This window comes from Typopeltis vanoorti, chromosome 5 (genome assembly GCF_054136105.1).
Source record: "Typopeltis vanoorti isolate ZY-2024b chromosome 5, IOZ_Tvanoo_1.0, whole genome shotgun sequence".
NCBI classification, from domain to species: domain Eukaryota; kingdom Metazoa; phylum Arthropoda; class Arachnida; order Uropygi; family Thelyphonidae; genus Typopeltis; species Typopeltis vanoorti.
Genome location: NC_143553.1, coordinates 29,550,132 through 29,571,097, shown reverse-complemented (window position 1 = coordinate 29,571,097; position 20,966 = coordinate 29,550,132). Strand labels below are relative to the sequence as shown.

The 20,966-nt window shown below is 35.4% G+C and overlaps 1 protein-coding gene and 1 pseudogene across 1 annotated transcript in view; both read right to left on the bottom strand.

Moving 5' to 3' along the window:
* Ide (Insulin degrading metalloproteinase) overlaps window positions 1-20,966 on the bottom strand; it is a 599,910-nt gene that overhangs the window by 407,185 nt on the left and 171,759 nt on the right. Inside the window, exon 9 of the mRNA XM_090392302.1 lies at window positions 6,071-6,160. Within this exon, the coding sequence (XP_090248428.1) occupies window positions 6,071-6,160 (90 nt within the window). The remainder of the gene's footprint in view (window positions 1-6,070; window positions 6,161-20,966) is intronic.
* On the bottom strand, window positions 15,900-17,167 carry LOC150106280 (large subunit ribosomal RNA; annotated as a pseudogene).

Here is a 20,966-nt window from a genome sequence, read left to right as displayed (position 1 = left end):
TCACATGGAGAGAAGAGGCTAGGAATAAGAAAAGTCTCATTGACTATGTTATTGTTGATAGTGAATGTTTTCTCCCTGGTGCAGGACACCAGAGTGTACAGAGGATTTGAAATTGGAAGTGATCACTATTTAGTCTTGAGCAGGATAAAATTGAATTTCATATTGAAAAGAATAACATGTAAGAAAGTTTTAAAGCAAATAAAAGTTGAGCAGCTCTCAGATGTGAGACTAAAATACACAAAGATTATTGAAGAAAAAATGAAAGAGTTTGAGAACAGGAATCAAACTTTGGAGATTCGGTGGCAAACTCTGAAGAAAACATTGATTGATTCTGCCAGAGAGGCATGTGGTGAGGTTGTCTGTAAGGATAAAAAAATCAGAACTCCCTGGTGGACACAGGAAGTTAAAGAGGCAGTGAAGGAAAAGAAGAAATCATATCAAAAGTTCCTGGCAAATAAGTCAGCCTGTGCTCTTAGAGAATATAGAGACAAATGCAAGAATGCTAAACACTGTGTAAAACTAGCTAAACCAAAGTCATGGGAGGACTTTGGCAAGAATATAGAAAATAAATATCAAGAAGGTGGCAAAATATTCTGGAGGTTGTTGAAGAAGCTTAAGAATGGAGGAAAGAGTGCTATAAAAGGAATTAGAGATGATAAAGGTGACATGAAAACAGGAGAAAAAGATATCCTTGAAGTATGGAGTAATTACTTCGAAAAATTGCTAAATGAAACAAGCAGTGATAGCACAGTGGTAAAAAACACTGACGAGGCATGCAGTCAGGAATATATATCCATACTTGAAGTAGAAAAAGCCATCAAAGGCTTGAAATGTGGAAAGGCAGCAGGAGTAGATGATATTCGACCAGAAATGCTGACGTACAGTGGTATAAAAGTCTTGCAGTGGCTGCACTGCATAGTTCAGAAAGCCTGGACAGAGAGACGAATTCCCGATGATTGGAGTAGAGCTCTAATAGTGCCCATATATAAAAAGGGAAATAAAACTGAATGTGAGAATTACAGAGGTATTTCCCTACTGAGTGTTCCTGGCAAGATCTATGCAAGCATACCTGAGAAACGGTTGAGAAGAATTGTGAAAGAAAAGCTTGGTGAAGCACAAGCTGGATTCAGACCAAATAGAGGCTGTCAGGATCAGATCTTCACTTTACGACAAATAGTAGAGAAAGCATGGGAATATAACAAAGATCTGTATTTAAGTTTTGTCGATCTGGAAAAGGCATATGACAAGGTGCCAAGAGAGAAGCTATTCAATACGCTGCAGTTATATGGTGTCAATGGGGCATTATATCAAGCAATACTTAGTCTTTATTTGAGTAGTAAGTCAGCAGTTAGAATTGAAGGAAGTACAGGAAGATGGTTTAATGTTAAATCTGGTGTGAGACAAGGATGTACATTATCCCCTCTCTTATTCATTATCTATATGGATCACATTATGAAGGAAAGTGGTATTAAACATGATATCAAAACTGGAGATGTTAATGTCAGCTCTTTGCTTTATGCAGATGATGTTATACTTCTAAATAAATCTGCTACAAGTCTGCAAGATTCTCTGACTAAATTGAATAGCTGTTGTAATAGATATGGTATAAAGGTCAGCAATAAAAAAACAAAGATAATGAAAATAGGCAGAATCATTGAAAATGTCAACTGTGTTGTGAATGGAGAACCTGTGGAACAAGTAAAACATTTCAGCTATTTAGGCATGATTTTTACTGAAGATGGTAAATTAAATATAGAAATAGACAACAGAATCAACAAAGCTGTTATGGTAGGCAGTCATTTGAATAAATTTATATGGAATAATAGAGAAATTAGTCGGAACACTAAATTAGCTGTATACAAGACAGTGTTCAAACCAGTTTTAACTTATGGATCTGAGAGCTGGGTCAGAAGTAAAACACTTGACCAAAGACTAGAGACCGCAGATATGAGAGTCCTGAGAAAGATTAGAGGCATGAACAGATGGCATCAATGGCAATATCATATTAAAAATGAGGATATTAGGAAAGAACTTGGCATTGTCAGCATCCAGGAATGCGTTAGCAGAGCTAATCTCAGGTGGTATGGTCACTTAAACAGAATGGGCGAGGAAAGATTAGCAAAACAAGTGTTCTCTGCCAGGTTGGCAGCAAAACGACCCAGAGGAAGACCAAGATATAGGTGGATTGATATGGTACAAAGTGCTTTAGATGATAGAAATATAAGATCTGATAATGTTGGAGTGTTGACAAGTAACAGGCTGATTTGGAGGAAATTTGTAGATAGGAAATTAATAATGATGTAATTTTTTTCATGTAGTACTATCATATCCTGTACACCCCTTGAGGGTACATGGCAGGAATTTGATGACGATGATGTCTTGTCACAAAATTAATATCAATTTTAATTAACTGTTGTGCTCTAAACAAGGTACAATGCTTGAAGTATGGGAACCAATTCTATCATAGTGAATGTAATTTTGATTGTCTTCTGTTTAACTATCGAGTTAAATCAATAATACAGTAAACCCTTGATTTAACGGACAAAATTTCCAGTCCATAAGTCACATGTGAAAATTAACACCCTGTTAATTTTAAAATGCTTTTAACCAATATTTGCTTATAATTAAATTAACAGATTATTTTTTGTTATAAAGTTCCTGTTATTTTTAACAAATTTTGGTGAATATGCCATTATATGTAGTTAAAACGCTAGTAATTTAGCTGACATAAATGAGTCACCGCTGATAAAACATGTTCACTGAATGATTAGAACGTGACTTTCTGTGGCAGTTTTATTACACATTTTCGCAATTTTAGGGAGTTGATTATAAAAAAATAGCAGAATTCAAAAGTTCAAAAAAAAAAAAAAATTGATAGTTTTTTCAAAGCAGGATTACCTAAACCAAGCGCTTCAACATTGAACATTAACTTCACATTACTTATCTAAAAGTGTGAAAATTGTGTTAACAATTGTGTGTAAAACAATTTTTTTGTTATTACAGTGCTATTGATAAAATTGCAGTATAATGTTATTACCGATATTTTTATTTTAAAAAATTTGAGATTTAATGGATACCCCGTAGCCCCTATTAGTCCGTTAAATTGAAGGTTTACTGTAATGATTTAAGGTGGTCTAAATGCACAGGTTTAAGAATAATCATGTTCTGAAACATTAGTAGTCAGTGTCCTATTGCATCAATTAAGCAGTGAGTGGATATTATGTCCATTCAACTATAACATGGAGAGATGTTGGAGCCCTTTTTTTTTCTTTGTTTTCATCATTAATAATACTGTTTGGTCTATTTTTTTTGAATGCTAATTATGCCTTTCTTCCAAGATGAATGGGTGGATGATGCATCATGGAGATGTTGCTTGAGCATTTGCCTTTTTCACACAAGAATTGGCATTTTGGGATCACCCTTCTTTTTCTTTCTTTGTAGTACATTTTATAGTCAGCTGGAAAGAAAAGGTTGCTTAGGCTATGTTTAAATTGGTTTAATGTGTGTGGGGAAATAAATACATTTAAGATGTAAAGATGTATTCTAAAAGAAAAAAAAAAACTATAATGCATTAGTAACAGGGTTTATTTATATTTCTTCATAATTAAAAGGAACACCTTTATGCATTGTAATTTAAATGCTATTTGTGTAGAAAACAAGACAAAAATTTGAAATTCATATTACAATTAGATTTGGCTTAACAATAATAACTATGATAAATTTACAAGCCTGGTTGGCCAACCAACAGGCTGCAGATTTGAATTCTGCTGTGGGCATGAATGTTTGTGATTGCCTTTAGGTGGAAGATGAATTTCATTGCCCGGTGTGATACCACTCATCACTCTTATTGCAAGCCTAAAGTTCAATGTTTAGTCTCTAGAGCAGGATTTCCAAAACTAGGTAAAAAATAAAAATACAAAATAAATAAATATATATATATATATATGAGGGTTGTCTGAAAAGTTCTGGCCTAACAATGAAAAAAATATATCCTACATATTCTTTTGAAATGCCTATAATCTTAGCAATTTCACACACTTTGACGTGCCGGTCATCCAATACCATATTGTGCACTTGATCAATGATTTCTGGTGGTGTTTCACTTTTTGGACGTCCTTCACATGGATCATCTTTAAGGCTGGTACGGCCACGTTTAAACTTGGCAGCCCATTTCTTAATTGTCGAAAACGAAGGAGAAGAGTGGCCATAAACTTTTATGAACTTCGAATGAATTTCTTTTGCCGTTAAACTTTCTTTTACAAAGAATTTTATAACTGCACGATACTCAATTTTATCCATTCAAGGGATACAGGCAACATTTTTGCTTCATACAGTTGTATAAAACAAACTACTTGATAAAATCACTTGCAATTTCACATGAATGCTTATGACAGATGTACCAACTTAAGAAAAAAAAAATCTTGCCGATAGTGTTGCCATCTATGGTCGAGGCCAAGAACTTTTCAGATAACTCTCGTATATACATATTCATGGATGTTTGTGATTGCCTTTAGGTGGAAGATGAATTTTATTGCCTGGTGTGAGACCACCCACCACTCTTATTGGAGGCCAAAAGTGGCTTGAAAAAGTTCAATATATATATATATATATATATATATATATATAATCAATAAAAATGGGCAAGAAAAAAAATTCTTAATCCACCCAGGGTATGACTTTTAAAGACTTTTTTTTTTTAATATATACATGATCTACACACGAAAGGCCACAAGACCTATAGCACACTAGAGCTGTATGTAGGCAAGAGGAATAGAAGAAAAGCGAAGTCTGTTCAAATTTTACTTAAAGAACTGAGGGTTGCAATCTTTGAGAAAGGCAGAGTGGGGAAGACTGTTCCAAAGAACAGAAGTAGATGAGAAGGGGAATAGAATAGAGAAGTAAACATTAAAGGAATTCAGAAAGTGGAGAGAGAGAGAGAGAAACCCTTAAAGAAATTCAGAAAGGGGAGATAGAAAGAAAACAGAAAACATTTAGAAATAGAAGAAACTTTTATCTTTCTCTCTCTCTCTCTCCTTGCTGACCATGAAGCATTCAGTTATGCTACTGATATGATCAGTCATCAGTAGGGTAAAGGTTTCTTAGATTTCTAAATTTTTCTGTCTCTCTCCTTGCTGTCCAGAGCTGTTTCCATGGTACAGCAACAACCTGCCATCAGTAGGGTAAAAGTTTCTTTGATTTCTTAATGTTTCTCCCCCACCTCTCTCTTCTATGAGGCATTCAGTTATGCTACCATAACAACTAGTTACTAATGGAGTAAAGATTTCTTCAATTTCTTAGTGTTTTAATTTTTCTCCTTCCTTTTTTTAAAACTGCTGTCACCTTCTTTGTTTACCTTCCTTCCTTGGAAGATGAAGAGAACAGCTGACTTGTGCACATCAGTCTGATGTCAGAAACATCACTCAGAAAGTCACTAACTGACGTTACGTCTGGTGGCAAAGAGCATAGCATATGAAGACAGAGTTTGTCAAGCTTGACAGTTCACATAGAGACACATACGTGCAGCTCCTTCTGTAGACTTCCATGTTAAAGCACACACGAATGTTGGACTAGAAATAGTACAATTTTCAAAGTCCAATTTCTCCTAAAATAATCACGAGTGCCAAGTTTAATGGACTATTTCTGACATGCTCTAAAGATAAGGAATTGCTTGATATAAATTTTTTTAAATTTGCAAGGGGATGCATCTATTCTGCACAGATACCTTATCAAACAGTTTTTAAGATTAATTTTTGTACCAAAGATGCATGCATACACATACAGGTGTGTGCATGCACTTTCCCTCTCATTACTTGAATACACAACAAATAGCTCTTATGCAATATTAAGTCTTTTTCTCCAATTCTGATCTATTCCAACAGTTTCTAGAATGCCAAATACATTTCATCTCTTTATTATTTCCATTTGCCTTCTAAAAATTTTGTAGCCATTTAAACTGGAGAAAAGAAAGATTTTATCTAGAAATCTCAATAAAGACTCAAAACAATACTTAAAATTCAAAATCAAGCATTATAAAATAACTATACTAAAAATAATATTTGTTAATACTTACACTCTCTCTGTAATAAGGCTGTAAATCAGGAATAGGGAAAGTTATGTTTAAGTGCTTGATGTCTTTCACAGGGACTACAAATCCACGTATCTATCAATTGTAATGGATTACATAATGTTATTCCACTTATATTCAGTGCAGTTCAGATAAATAGTAAGTGAAGCATTCATAATTTCCCATTTTTGATTAGAGTGATAACTTTAAGTTAAAATATTACAAATGTTTTATTAAACATATGTTTCAGTTAAAGTAAGAAATAAAATCTTATAGAAGTATAATAATATTCACTATAAGTTAAATAATTTAAACTTATTTTAATCTTAGCTACAATTTTCACATTATAATACCCAGGTAAGATAAGCATCAAATGTAAGTTGAAGATTTGTAGATCCAAACTCAAGATGCACTTCAGTTAATTAATATCAGCTTAGCTGAAGTTTGAAAGATTGTAAGATGTGAATGTTTGCAAAGGTTTGAATACATATTTGGTCACTGTGGTAGTAAACAACTTATAACGATTCAACAGTCAACATGCTCATTTTTTCTGATTGCATAAGAACAACATATTTATCACAAGTATATACATACATTTTTTTTGTTCCATTCAATAATGATCAATGCAGAACATTAGAAAATCACTTATAATCAGCACATTAAAGTGCATCCTACAAGAAAGAAAAGTATGGTTTTTAAATGTGAATCTTAATAAGTTTCAAAAAAGGTTAAATAATCCGAAAAGGAAGGATTAAATAATCTGAAAATCTTGTTTTGGAGACAAACGTTTTCTTAAGCTACTTCAGGCCTAATAAGCAGTCTCACACCAGATGATGAAAATCATGGGGTGGTATTCACACCTAGACTATAAGCTGGACACTTGGACAATATCCATTCAAGTCAAGGGTGGCAAATTTTTGTAATGAATTTGAATATTGCATTCTGGAAGTAGGTCAAGATGATTCCTAATCCCCTAATCTTAACATGAACAAAATGTGCTAAATAACATGACTTTTTTTTCATAAAAGTTAAAGATGTGGATATGCAGAGAGATTTAATGAGTGATTTCCACACATAGCATCAATCCTTTGATTCCCACTGAATGTGCCTTATGAACAAATGACCATGGTAGATTCTTTTATATCAAGATCAGTAAAGTTGTCCTCCATGTAATGCATGGATAACTTATTCCATTCAATGCTAAGATGCATGAAGAATCACATCAGACACATGGACCCATCATTAAGACCCTGCAACACTTTGTACAAAGACTATGGGCAATTTCAATCTTATCATCAAATATTCTAGCTAGTCTAAATTTTGTATCTTGGTTCACAGATGTTTCGGTAGATGAAGTCATGGAACTTACAGATGATCTTTCCCTCCTGTGCCTGACTTTTCAAACATTGTCTCCACTCTATGAAATGGGAAAATTTATAAGCAGCTATCTGGCCTTGCAATGGGAAGCTCTCTGTTCCCTCCATGTGCCGAGTTATTCATGCAAAATTGGAAAAACGTTTCCTCACATCTACAAACAAAAAACCTTCAGTTTGGTGGAGATACTTACATGACATGTTTATCATTTGGGAATACAGTGTTGCTGAGTTATGTTAGACAATTTTCTTTCATCTATCAACTCCTTGCACCAAAAAAATAAAATTCACTTTGGAACTGGAAAATGAAGAAAACTACCTTTTCTAGATGTTTCAATTTAAAAAAAAAAAAAAAAGAAAAAAGGTGGCTTCTCTCTTAGTGTACTCTGAAAGCCCACTTATCCTGATTTCATCATATATCACAAAAACTAGGTATTATATATACACTCAAAAGATGGTCTATCATAAGAGATGAAGAAAAGTTTTATGAAGAATTAGTCTACTGCAACCACTTGTGTGCAATAGATATTCTAAGAAACTCGTACAAAAATTACTACTCAACTCCAGAGCAAAATCCAGGCACTCACTACAGAACTACAGTTTCCATCACTTACATTGGTAGACTTTTGCTCAAGAAAAAAAAAAAAGTATATATATTTTCACATTATTCTGAAATTAATGAAAATTAAAAAATCCGACAGTTCTTGACCATTATTATTCATGCAAATTTCTCCACATTTATCTATTAATCTCCACAATAAATGTATGGAACTGGATTATTTCCAACTCTAGTACTGAGTCTCACTATCAAATACATAGTGATTCATACCGCATTTATTTAACTATTTTTGTACATCCTTGCAATTTTTCAGTTTCTTTACTGCCTTTTAGGAGGGGGGGAGGCTGAAGTTATCACTAGAGCAAAGCTAATGCATAATTTTTTTTTTTTTTCATTGTTACATAGCAAACAGCAAGGCTCAACAAATTATGCAAACTCTAACTTGCCATGCAAAAAATTTACTCACCAAAGACAAACCCTCCTCCATTTTTTAATGTATGTAGTAGTTCTCCACCAGTGTGTTGTGGCATGCTGGTGTGCCACAAGATGAAATGTGGTATGCCATGAAAATTTTGATTAAAGATAGTCAAGAGTTATTTTTTAGGAGTAATGTGCATTGGCAGAAATACGAGATCCTCTGTTGATAAATTCTTCTCGTATGTCGTGCAGAAATTATGCAAATTATAGACCTTTCTTTGGCATTTCAAGTATCTCCATCAAATATGCTGCAAGGATCGTGCATCCTTCTAAGAATTTGGCAATGAGTCCAGATTATGTGAATGTGGTGGCTAGCATACTCTAGGTGCTTAACCCCCCCAGTCCTTTGTTGATGCATGCGCAGATCGTTTCCCCCCCCCCCTCCTCCTTGCTAAGCATCCCCTTCTCTCCTTACTCTGCAGAGATATTCATCACTTGATGTCTTGTGGTTGAATAAAATATCTGTTGTCTATTGAATAAAAACTTCAGTATATGTTGTTGGCAAGTGCGTAATGTTCAACATTACGATATTCAATATTGAAATATCAAAATTCTTGATGAAATGGCATTTTCTAACATTTGAGTGTTAGATGCATCATATATGTCGCACAGAGCAACATGTCGATCTTTGAAACAAATGGGGTTCTGTTTGTACTGACCTGTGACAATAAATTTTTGTCCTTAGTTGCTGACAACTGTCTGTTGGAAAGTACCATAACCTTACTTTTCTATTTTTTTTTTGTGTGTGTGTGTGTGTGCGTGCGTGCGGAGCTAAGACACTGTTTTTAAATTTTCATTAATTGACTTGTTAGGTGAAAATTATTTTAATAATGCCAATACCTATAAATAATTTATTTTGAACATTATTTATATTTTCAGAAAGGAAGCTAGATATTAATATTCAAAAATTCTTCAGAGCACAGACAGGCAATGATCATGAGGTAAGTGACAACAACTTTGCCAACAGAACAATGCTGAGAAAAGTATCCATTTAAAGAAGCATAAAAGTGGCACACGATATTACGAAAGTCACTTGGACTTCGGTTTCACTTGTACTAGTGAAAAAGAGTTTCCTTCTCCATTATGTTGGGTTTGTTGAGAAATGAATCCAAATAATGCAATAGTTCCCAGCAAATTAAAATGCCAATTCAATACACTTTATGCAAATCTTGCCTGCAAAGACATACATTATTTCAAAAGATAAAGCAAACTAAGCAAAAACTAAGTTTTCAAAGCTGAGCTTTATTGATGAAATCAATAAAGCTGAGCATCATACAAAATGGATGCATTAATTGCAAAAGATGTAAATTGCATACAATTGCTGAAACTTTAATTTTACCTGCTTGTGAAATCATCAGAAGAATGCCTGGGAAAGAATCAGTACAGGAAATTGCTAAAATTACCATGTTTGATGATACTATCAGAAGAATTTTTGATATTTCAGAAAATGTTGTTAACATCACACTAAAAACAATTTAAAGTTTTCTTTACAAATTGATGAATCTACAGATGTAAGTTTAAAATCCCAACTTATTGGATTTATTCATTTTGTAAATGAGCGTGAAATAGTTAATCAATTTCTCTTCTGTAGAGAACTTTGTGGCAGAACAACAGGTAAAGAAATTTTTTATTCCGTTGACTCATTTTTTAGCCAAAACAAATTTTATTGCAATCTTGCATTGGCATTTGAACTGATGGTGCAAAGTCCATAGTAGGTTCAGAAAATGGCTTTGCTGCATTTGCAAAGAAAATGAATCCTAATATTATAGTTGCCCATTATAAAGTAACTTTACAGCTTACATGTAGCAAAAAATTATATTGAATTTTATTCAAAAGCTTCAATATATGCCATTCAACGTTATGTGGACTTCATCAGGGAGACAGACCATTAACTACATTCAAAAGATGAATCACAATAATGAGTCATAATTCATGCACGTATCAGCTCATGTCTTGGTTGCAGCTTAAGTACATGATATTACACTACTAGAGTTCAAGGAACAACTGTAAAAAGTTGCATAGACAAAAAAATGTATATAATAAAATAAAAAATAAAATTATGAACAGTTAATAGTGATCACTTCCCAAAACTTGGATATCGGCATGCAGTCTGATCACTTCAGGTTTGAATGATTTCGTAATGTTTCACATGCTTCTAGGAAAAGACAATTGAATTTGAACTTGCTGGAATGAAGAAGTTTAGTCTAGTTTCAAAGAACTCTATGCCTACTGTCAATAACGTGCAAAGCAAGGTCAGACTCATCAGATTCCGAAAATCTAATATAGTCCTGATGTTTTTCAATTCTAATCAATGCAGAATGGCCAGTCTGCCCAAAATAACAAAGATGGCATGAGAGGATACTTGATAGACACCTGGTAAGGAAAGAGGTGGTAATGCATCCTTTGTGGATAGTAAAAAGGAAGACAGTTTCTGAGCTGGTTTGAAGGAAGTGTACAGATTGAAGATTGAATTTTAAAAGAATCCTTGTTATTGGTTCCGAAATTCCTTAAAGGTTGGGTATTGAAATTCTTTTCACACCAGATTTTCGTCTGGTGAAAGGATGATACTTATGAATAATTTTTTTTAAGGTAGTTTTGTTATATTCATTACATATTGGATTGTTTTGAATTTTATTCACTTCATCTAACAAAAGAGGATCAGAAGAGCAGATTGTATGAACTCTATGTATACGACTCTTGATAATACCCATTTTTTGTGAGGAATGATGGTGAGAGGATGAGTGAATGTATCTGCCAGTAAAGCTTGGTTTATGATAAACTGAAAATTCAACATCAACTGTGGGATTATGAATAATCAAGGTATACAAGGGTAGTTAGTGGTAATTGGACTCATGTTCAATAGCGAACATGATACAGAAGTAGAAGGAGTTTATTTTCTCAAGCAAGTGAAGTAATTCTGAATCACTGTGGGACCAGATCGCAAATATATCATCAACAAAATGTAACCATATACGAAGCTGAGGGAATGTACTATCAAAGGGTTCTTTTTCTAGATATTCAATAAAATAATCTGCTAAGGCTGGTGGGATAGGACTGTCCATCACTGTTCTTCTATTTGCTTGAGCAACTTATTATTCCACTTAAAATAGCATGCACTGATGGCCTATATATTTTTTGCTACATGTGTAAGCTGTAAAGTTACTTTATAATGTCGAGTGCACATGTCCCAATAAAGGTATTAATACTTACCTATTGCTTCTTATATAGAGAACTTATGGCCAAAACACTACCTGAGAAACTAAAGATGGTTTTAAGCCAGGTAATTGATACTATAAATATGTAAAATCAAGACCTTTTTGAAAACTATGCTATTTAATTGAATTTGCACATCAACGGAAGCAGAAGAAAAATGTTTGCTGTTACACAAAGAGGTTCATGGCACTCTAGGGGAAAGGTATTATGTTGAGTTTTAAAATTTAAAGAATTACTTGTATTTTTGATAGCAAAAACTACAGTTTGTTTCTTTCTTCTTGCTTAAAAGACAAAATATGGTGCACAAAGTTATCTTACCTTGTATTTAATTATTTGTTTCATTGAATCAATACATCTCTGCAAAGATGAAATGAAAACATACATCTCCTTTAGTGAAGATTTGCCATTTCCATGGCAGGTTGCCGTGGAAATGGCAAAGGAGGCAGTCACTGATATGTTTAATAGTCTGTAGGGTATGGGTGAAGTCACAGTAAGGGCTATTTGCGATATTCCATTTATGCAGGAGATAGTTGCATTTACCCTGATTCACTCTAATTCTGTTGAAAGTTGTCCATAGTCTTCAAGGAGGATGAAGCTGGACTGGCAGCTGCAGGGGTCTTTCACAAAAGAGCCATTTGTTGGCAAGTTCATACTCCATTGCTAGTTTCACATGTTGTTGTTGAAGCTTCTGGACCAGAAAAGGCTCCGGTTATGTCCTAAAATGGGTGCCTTGACTTCAGCTGGGTTCTAGGAAAATTTATAAGGGTTGAGTGGAGAGGCAGTATGGAGTTATTTGTGATTTTCTGCAGTTCTTTTAGTGAAGCCTGCCTTCTTCGTACATTGGTGTGTGTGTGTGTGTGTGTGTGTGTGTGTGTGTGTGTGTGTGTGGAGGGGGGGTTATGTTGGAAAGCACTGGTAGCCATGGCAGAAGGGTGGATTTCAGGGTCCCACTAAATGGGGGAGGGAGACAGTCTTTCCTCCCCTCATCTCGTTAGTAGTCTGTTATCTGGCTTCATATATGTGCATCTCGGAAAATGTTTTAGGACAAGAAATTGATGTTAAAGAAAGATACTGCAGTATGGAAAATAACTGAAACTATAAAATTTTAATACACATCTGTTATTGAATTAATTTATTGCTTTTTTTTCACTGGAATTTATAGAGATACATTTCTTGAATTTTGTGAAGATTCAATTGTGAATGTGCTACAGATTATCCACATTCAGACATTTCATTTTAGAACTCACTGTTTACAAAACTAGCCAAATCTGATTCACTGGAAGTCATGTGAATGGAGAGAAGCGGGAAGGAAGGATAGAAGAATAGGGAGGGAGGGAGAGACATTTCTGTTACAGCAAAGGTAAAATGACAATGTGAAGAGAGAGAAAGAGGTTGCTGTCATAAAGTGAAACTGTGATGTAAAAGAAAATGTGAGTTTAGAGGGATGTATGAGATATAATGAAAGAATTCTTGAAGTAAGATTCCATTCAGGAATTTACCAGTGCTATATTTGCTAGGATTAGGAAGGAGCATTCTATCATAATGAAATTACAGAAGTATTCTTCTATTTAAACAATCCATGATAAAATAAAAAAAGTGTGATTTTTGCAAAGCGACTGTAATGAATGTCTGAAGGAAACAGTTTCTTGGAACTGATGTAAAAAATTAGATTTTGGGTTCACTATTCTGTGTTCTGGACTCTACTGAAAAAGCTTACAAATGGAGGAAACAATACCAGTAAAAGGAATCAGAGATGATAAAGGTGACATAAAAACCTAGTTTTTAGGATGTCTGGTGTAATTCAAGTTTTAGACGTCTGTGGCTGTAAAAACATTCTCCAAAATATTGCAGCATAATCTGAAGTAATTACTTTGAAAGGCTTAAATGAAATAGGCAGTGAAAGAATAGTTACAGAAAATATTCAAGAGGAATGCAATCAGCAGTACATATAAATAATGAAGTAGGAAAATACTAAAAAGCCTGAAATATGGAAAGACAAGACAGATTATGGAGATGTTATAGTGGCTACACTACATAATTCAAAAGGCCTGGTTAAATTCCAGATGAGTGGAGTAGAGCTTCTGAAGTACTCACCTGTAGAAAAAGAAACAAAACTGTGAATTAAAGAGAAATTTCTTTACTGTTTTCCAGGTAAGATTTATGCAAGTATACTTGAGAAGAAAAACTGTGGAAGAGAAACTGGAGAAGAACAAGCTATTTTCAGGCCAAATAGAGGTTGTCAAGATCAGATTTTCAACTTAAATACTTAAGTGCAAAGAGGACTAATGTGGAGAAAGGTTCCATGTGAACAGTTGAAAATGAATCAGTCAGTCCTAAGAGATAGGAGAAATTTATTCCAAAGTGGGATGTTGTAAGAAAAATTAAGCTAGTCCCAACAGTAGACTGAAAGGAATCGCGTTAATATTCACAAACTATGATATCTGCCCCTCTGGGGCAAAGTGCGGTAACACAACTAAACTAGGAGAAATTGAAGGGAGTCTCAAGAAGAGTTGCCTTTTATTTGTAATGGTCTGTCTCCATGGAATAGGTTCATCTGGAGATAGGGACGTTATCTCTGCAAAGTACTGCACCTCCTGTCAGCCCTTGAAAATATGTGGGGAAAGAGTGTGATATAAGTGCCAGACCATACTCATATCTGCATCAGGTCTCAAAGGTCTAATTAAAACAGAGAATTGCAATGGCCATTGAGAAGTGTTGCTACCCCATGATCCCTATCCATTGTTGTGAATGTTTAAGCAAAAGAATATCAATCAAGATTGTGGGTGAATGGTGGGAGTGAACATGACTCTCTGAGGCAGACACTAATTGTTCTGGCATATTGGATGGAATTGTGGTTCTGCTTGTCAAATAAGAAAGCCTGTGTTTTAAAACTCTAGCAACTGTTGAGAACTCCCAGCACAGCAGTTGTTGCGAACTTTCTTGTCCGACTCTCTGACTGGAACCCATCATTCTCCATCTAAGTTAGAGGATGAGTATCAATAGATTGCAGTATGGTGGCTGCTATTCTAAGCATGACATCCAGCCCGGTACCTAGGTTGTCTGCAGATGATTTGGTGCCCACACATCATACCTGAATGGTGCAGCATAGATAGTAGTGGCTATCTAGTCTCAATGATTGCCTTACCACTTCCATTCTAGTAGCCTCGTTGCCAGAGTGATTGTAACAATACAAAAGCAACTCCAGCTAGTGATGCTTTTCAATGAGTGAAACATGAATGGTATCGTTATAGTGGCTAGATGGGATTCTGACTTACAGATATTCATTCATGATACCACATTAAAAACTTAAACATGTTCAAGTTCTCAATGTATGTGAAGCATAGTATCATAGGCCATGCACCCCCACCACTCCAATATGACTTCAGTATTTTCAGCCATATCTGCAATGATGAAGTCCAACACCTAGGCAAACATCAGGTCAGAGCTGTTACATATTCAGCCAGTCAAACACTCACCTTAATCTGATATTAATTTCACAAAGAACTCAAAACAACCAAACTGATCCAATGTCCACCAATCATTAAAGAGTGAGACAAGGTTTCCAACAACTGCTGTGTTGGGGTAGGGCATAGTTTTTGTGGAGTACATACGCTGCCTCTTCACGACTCTAACAATGTCATTGCTAGAGAGCTATTTCCCTACATCCTGTGCATAAATGCACAGTGAGGGGTGGCAAGTTCCCACATTTCTAAGAATAGGCACTTTGCATTCACTTTATGAGTTCCTCTAAAAGAGTCATGCCCCTTTGACAGGAGTTTTAAAACACACGCTTTCCTATTTAACCAGCAGAACCAGAATTCCATCCAACACACCAGAACAAAGTGTCTGCCTCAATGAGAGTCATGTTGACTCCTACCATTCACCCAAGATCTTGACTGATATTCTTTCACTGAAATATTCACAATAATGGACAGGGATCATATGGTGGCAACACTTCTCAATGGATTCACAGCACCCTGTTTTAATTAGTTGCATTCCTCTGGTATATGCCAGTCCTCAATCAGTTGTTAGTTACTGGCCATAACAGTTGCGCTATCATGACACACACAGCTGAGGCATTCCACAAGAAGACTCCCATTGCTAGTCAGAGCTCAACCATTCCATCACTGAACAGTTTCGCCCAGTCCAACTGGTCCATGTCCTGAGGTTACAGATCTGTCTTGCCAGTTGCCCTTACCTATATTACCCTATCAATTAGAAGCTGTTCACCTTGGACACCTGCTGCAGACATGGGTATGGTCTGGCATGAAAATCATGCTCTCCCTTGCATTTTCAAGGGCTGAAAGGAGTGCTTTAGATACAGAAGGAGATACAATACTTTATGGGGATCGCATCCCTATTTCTGGATGAACCAGTTCCAGAGAACCAAATCCTTATGAAGAAAATGCAACTCTTCATGGGGCTTCTGTTGACTTCTTCGAGTTTAGTTGCATCAGTGCACTTGGCCCCAAAGGGGAAGATGTCTGGTTTCGGGAATATTAACTCCATTTCATTTCAGTCTACTGATGAGACCAGCTTTATTTTTCTCAATTGTCCTGCTCTGGAACAGATTTCTCCTATCTCTTAGGACCAATGACCCATGTTGAACTGCTGTTCACATGGAAATGTTCTCTTCCTCATGGATTTTACTTGAGTATTTGTTGACATCACCAAAATCTGCACCAACAGCAGCTCCAGGCAGGCTTATGCTTGGCTCCTTCCACACACACACACATGGCTGTGACCATACTACTCATTGCCACATAAAAGTTAAGCATATATGTGTCAATGCTGGAGCACCATCCATTTTTAGGACAAGCAGCTCTGACAGAAGAGTTGTCACACATACACACTGCTTAGCAGATTCAGGCTTCCATGGCCACCATCCTGTTGACCACAGCAACCAACACCTTTCATGAAGTCTCATGAGGTTCTTGCATCAGGTGTTGTAACCCAACATTTGGTTCATCCCACAGCACCAGTTCTTACAAAAAGAAACCAACTGGGTGCTCTCATCCTTTCATCCAAGCTTGGAGTCAAGCATACCAAGACTTCTCACCCATTTAAAGTTTGAGAATAGGTTGAGGTCATTTTAGCCCTAAAGCCTCTAATCATTTGCTTTATCATTCATTCCCACCAATGCCAGCTAGAGCTAGTCTGAGGGAATCTTCGGAGGGAACCAGCTACTAGATGGTTTGATTAGCCTTTCATCCCTATACATAGCTTTGACAATCCATTTGCAAGTCAGTACAGCTACAGACCTCCACCAGAGTTTCTTCTAACTTCATCCTGTCCAGGCATAGTTCACCATCTTTTGGCTCCCAATGTGTACACTTTCACTCTGCCCCATCAATGATGCAGTGCTCAAGTGCCATGGTTGCAACATCAGATCTCAACAAAGTCAATGAATAAGTCAACTTTCACTTTCATTGCACCTTTAGGCCATATCAGCAGCAGGTCTCAAGGTGAACATCCTCTAGTGCATAAAGTAATGTAGATAAGGGAATCTGGCAAGATGGATCTGTAACCTCTGGACAGGGATTGGCTCTAAGGACTGGGCCAGTCAAGCTGAGGTTCGAAGTGATATGTAGCACTGCACTGGGATTGAGTGAAACTCCTTTATATATCTTTCCATTAAAAACCAGCTTTTATGATCCATTTCTGTCTTTGTGTCATTTGTAGAAGTACTATATATCTCTAGATATATAGAAATTTCGCTACAAATTTCTATTTCTACTCATTTAAAATGAAAATGAGAGAGTGAATTAGTTTGAAAAAAATTTCATAACTTGTAATTTATTTGTTAACAGTTCAAGTATTTTTTTCTAAATAGAATATCTAGAGTTCATAAACAGAGATTTGTTGAATATTAATATATTTGCTAGCCTGGATACGAATCTGTTGTTATAAAGAGATACAAGATTCTGTATGCTGTCAAAGTTGGAAGTAGTATTACAACAACCCAGATAAAAGGAGTTATGTACATACAAAAATTCTAATCAACAGGATACATAAATGGTGCAGGTTGACAGCACATGATATGGCCACAAGCCAATAAAGGAATCTATACAATATGTGAAGCTGACAGGATTTTTTATTTTTATTATTTTTTTTTTTTTTACAATAATGGAAATGGAAATTGCTTACCTAAAAAAAAAAAAGATCTTTTAATGACAACAGAATTTTTGGTGAAATTTCTTGACCATTTCAATGAAAAAGAACTTAAAGAGAATTGAAGACCAACAACAAAATAAGCAGGTTAGATTACATGATGTTACAAGCATGAGAGGAACTCAATCTGCGATGTCATTAGAATCCAAACAAAATACTCCTAACTATTATGTTGACTTTAAGTAAGATAAATCTCAGACAGTCATTCTATTTAAGTTTGATTGAGGAATAAGAGTCTTATAACTTTCTTTATATATCTTTCCATTAAAAATCAGCTTTTATGATCCATTTCTGTCTTTGTGCAGTTCTTTCAACCTGATTGAAAGAAATGTCATGACTTGATTTATCACTCATGGAATTCATGGAATTTTGGTGCTCTTCTAAACATTCCAATACAAATCCATTTATCATGAAAGTCTACATGACTGATGAATATTACATGCACACAGTTTTCTTGTTTGCGCATCCTTTCTAGACATTTTTACAATGGCAAGACTGTATTAAAAAAATGTGTGAAGCTCTTATCAATCATATTTAAAAGAAATGAATGCCTATCCCAGTTTTGGGAAGTTATTGCTAAAATCTTTTTTTCTTTTTTTTTTGACTCAATGACAGTAAAGTTCAAGAACAGAGCTCCCATGCTTGTAATATATATTCTAACATAATGCACTTATTTCGTAATTGTTATCTTTTTATCTTTTAATGACTACAGAATTTTTAGTCAAGTTCACCATCTTACACTGGTTGAGAAACTTGACAGAAAATTCTATAGTAATGAAAAAACATCCTTTCTTTTAGTGTTACATGGTGATCAGTATTCGTTTTTGGATTATATTATTATTATTACATAACACCTCCAGGGAGTCCAAGGACTCGTTGAGGGAGGGCACCTACTCTACAACTCTCCGTCTCCACCACTCACTCCACCAACCACAACTACCTTCATCAGCTACACCAATGCCATCTACCACTGACTACCACCACTAGTGTTTTCAGAACAATCACAAACATCCATGCCCATGGCGGCATTCGAACCTGCAGATTTTTGGCTGGAGAGCGGATACGCTAACCACTTGGCCAACCAGACTGGCTGGACTTTACAACCATGTTATAAATAACTATTTTAATTTACCAATGTTTAGACCTTCATATTAAGGTCATCATCTGGAGTATACACAAATATACAAGGTGTCCCAAAATTCATGCAAGATTTAAATTTAGCGCCATTTGTGCGGTAAAGTGTTGCCAACGAGAAAAAAAAGACAGCGTGACAGCTGACAGTTCAGGGTTATTAAAAATGACCACACACAGCGAAGAGAGTTCGTTGAATGGATTATGGAACAACAACAAGTGGATGCTTATTTTTCGAACAAAATCATCTTCAGCGATGAGGCTCATTTTCATCTTGATGGCTTCGTTAATCGACAAAATTGTCGCATTTGGGGTTCAGAAAATCCACAAGTGATTGTTGAGAAATAAATGCATCCACAACGTGTCACTGTTTGGTGCGGATTTTGGGCTGGAAGCATCGTCAGTCCATTCTTCTTCGAAAATGCGGCTGGTAAGGCAATAACAGTTAATGGTGCTCGCTATCGCAACATGATAATCCAGTTTTTGGTGCCTATATTGCAAGATATGGATGTGGACGACATGTGGTTTCAACAAGACGGTGCCACATGCCATACAGCCCAAGAAACAATTCAATTACTGCATGAGTCATTTCCTGGTCATGTAATTTTCCGTTTTGGTGATCAGAATTGGCCGCCCAGATCAGGTGACTTAACGTCGTTGGACTTTTTTTTTTCCTTTGGGGTTTTTTGAAGTCTAAGGTTTATGCCAACAAGCCCACGACCACCTATGCTTTGAAGGAGGAAATTAAGCGCTGTATCAACGAAATTCAGCCACATTTATGCAAAATGGTCATGGAAAATTTCGACAAAAGAGTGCATATGTGCCAGCAAAGCCGTGGAGGCCATTTACCCGATATGCTATTCCATGCATAACCCTATACTGTATACTTTATGAATCAATAAGAAATTACAATTTTTAATTAAAAACCTGTGTTTTCTATCAAAATTACGTCTTGCGTGAATTTTGGGACACCCTGAACAAGGACAAGCTGAGTTACATTTCACACAGTATGCTAAAGAGACAATGATTTGATCAACAGTTATTCTACTGGCTTGACCTCTAGTGAAAATATAATATATATATATATATATTTTTTTTTTTTTTTTAAATTAAATAAAAAGACAAATAAATTAAAAAATTAATTTGATGTAGTGTATAATACACATAGCAAACTGGAATGTAAGAGGAATAGCATATATAGAAATAGACCAACTATTAAATGAAAGAAATTTTAAAAAAGCAGTAATCACTGAAACAAAAAAGAAATTAAAAGGAACAAGGAGAACCAAAAATTTTAACGTGATATACAGTGGAGTCGACAGAGAACAAAGAGCACAAGCAGGAGTCATGATTTGGATCATAACTCCCTTTCAAAACAGTTAAAACATTATAAATTATGGAATGAAACAATAATAGAAGCTAGAATAAAAATAGATAGAGGCTATTTAACAATAACTGGTTTATATTGAAAGTTTATTTTTCACTTGGTTAGATTATGGTAGAGATGACCTGCTAATGCTTCTGCCTGGTATCTCCACTTGGGCCTGGCTCCCACTGAAGAGACCTCAATAAAGGTCGAAACTAGTCTGGGTTGTGGCCCTTCCCTTAATGCATAACATTAGACATATCAGCAAGGAGATGTGTTTTGCATTATGGGAGATACCGAGTAAGGAGGGTTGGTAGCTTGCTCCACCTTTGCAAGGAGTGCCCTGGTGTTGTACCACCCTTACCCCAGTCCTGAAGATACTTTCAGGCGCAAACTTTGCTTGCTCACACTTGGATAAAGGATTAAACTAAATTTATTAAACTAGTTTATATGCCCCAGAAGAAGGAAGAGAACAGGATAATATTGACTTTTATAATCAGCTACAAAACATATATAATAAAATAAATAAAAATGATTACGTAATTTTAGCAGTAGACTTAAATGCAAGAATTGGAAACACAAAAATTAATAATAATATAGGAATACATGAAG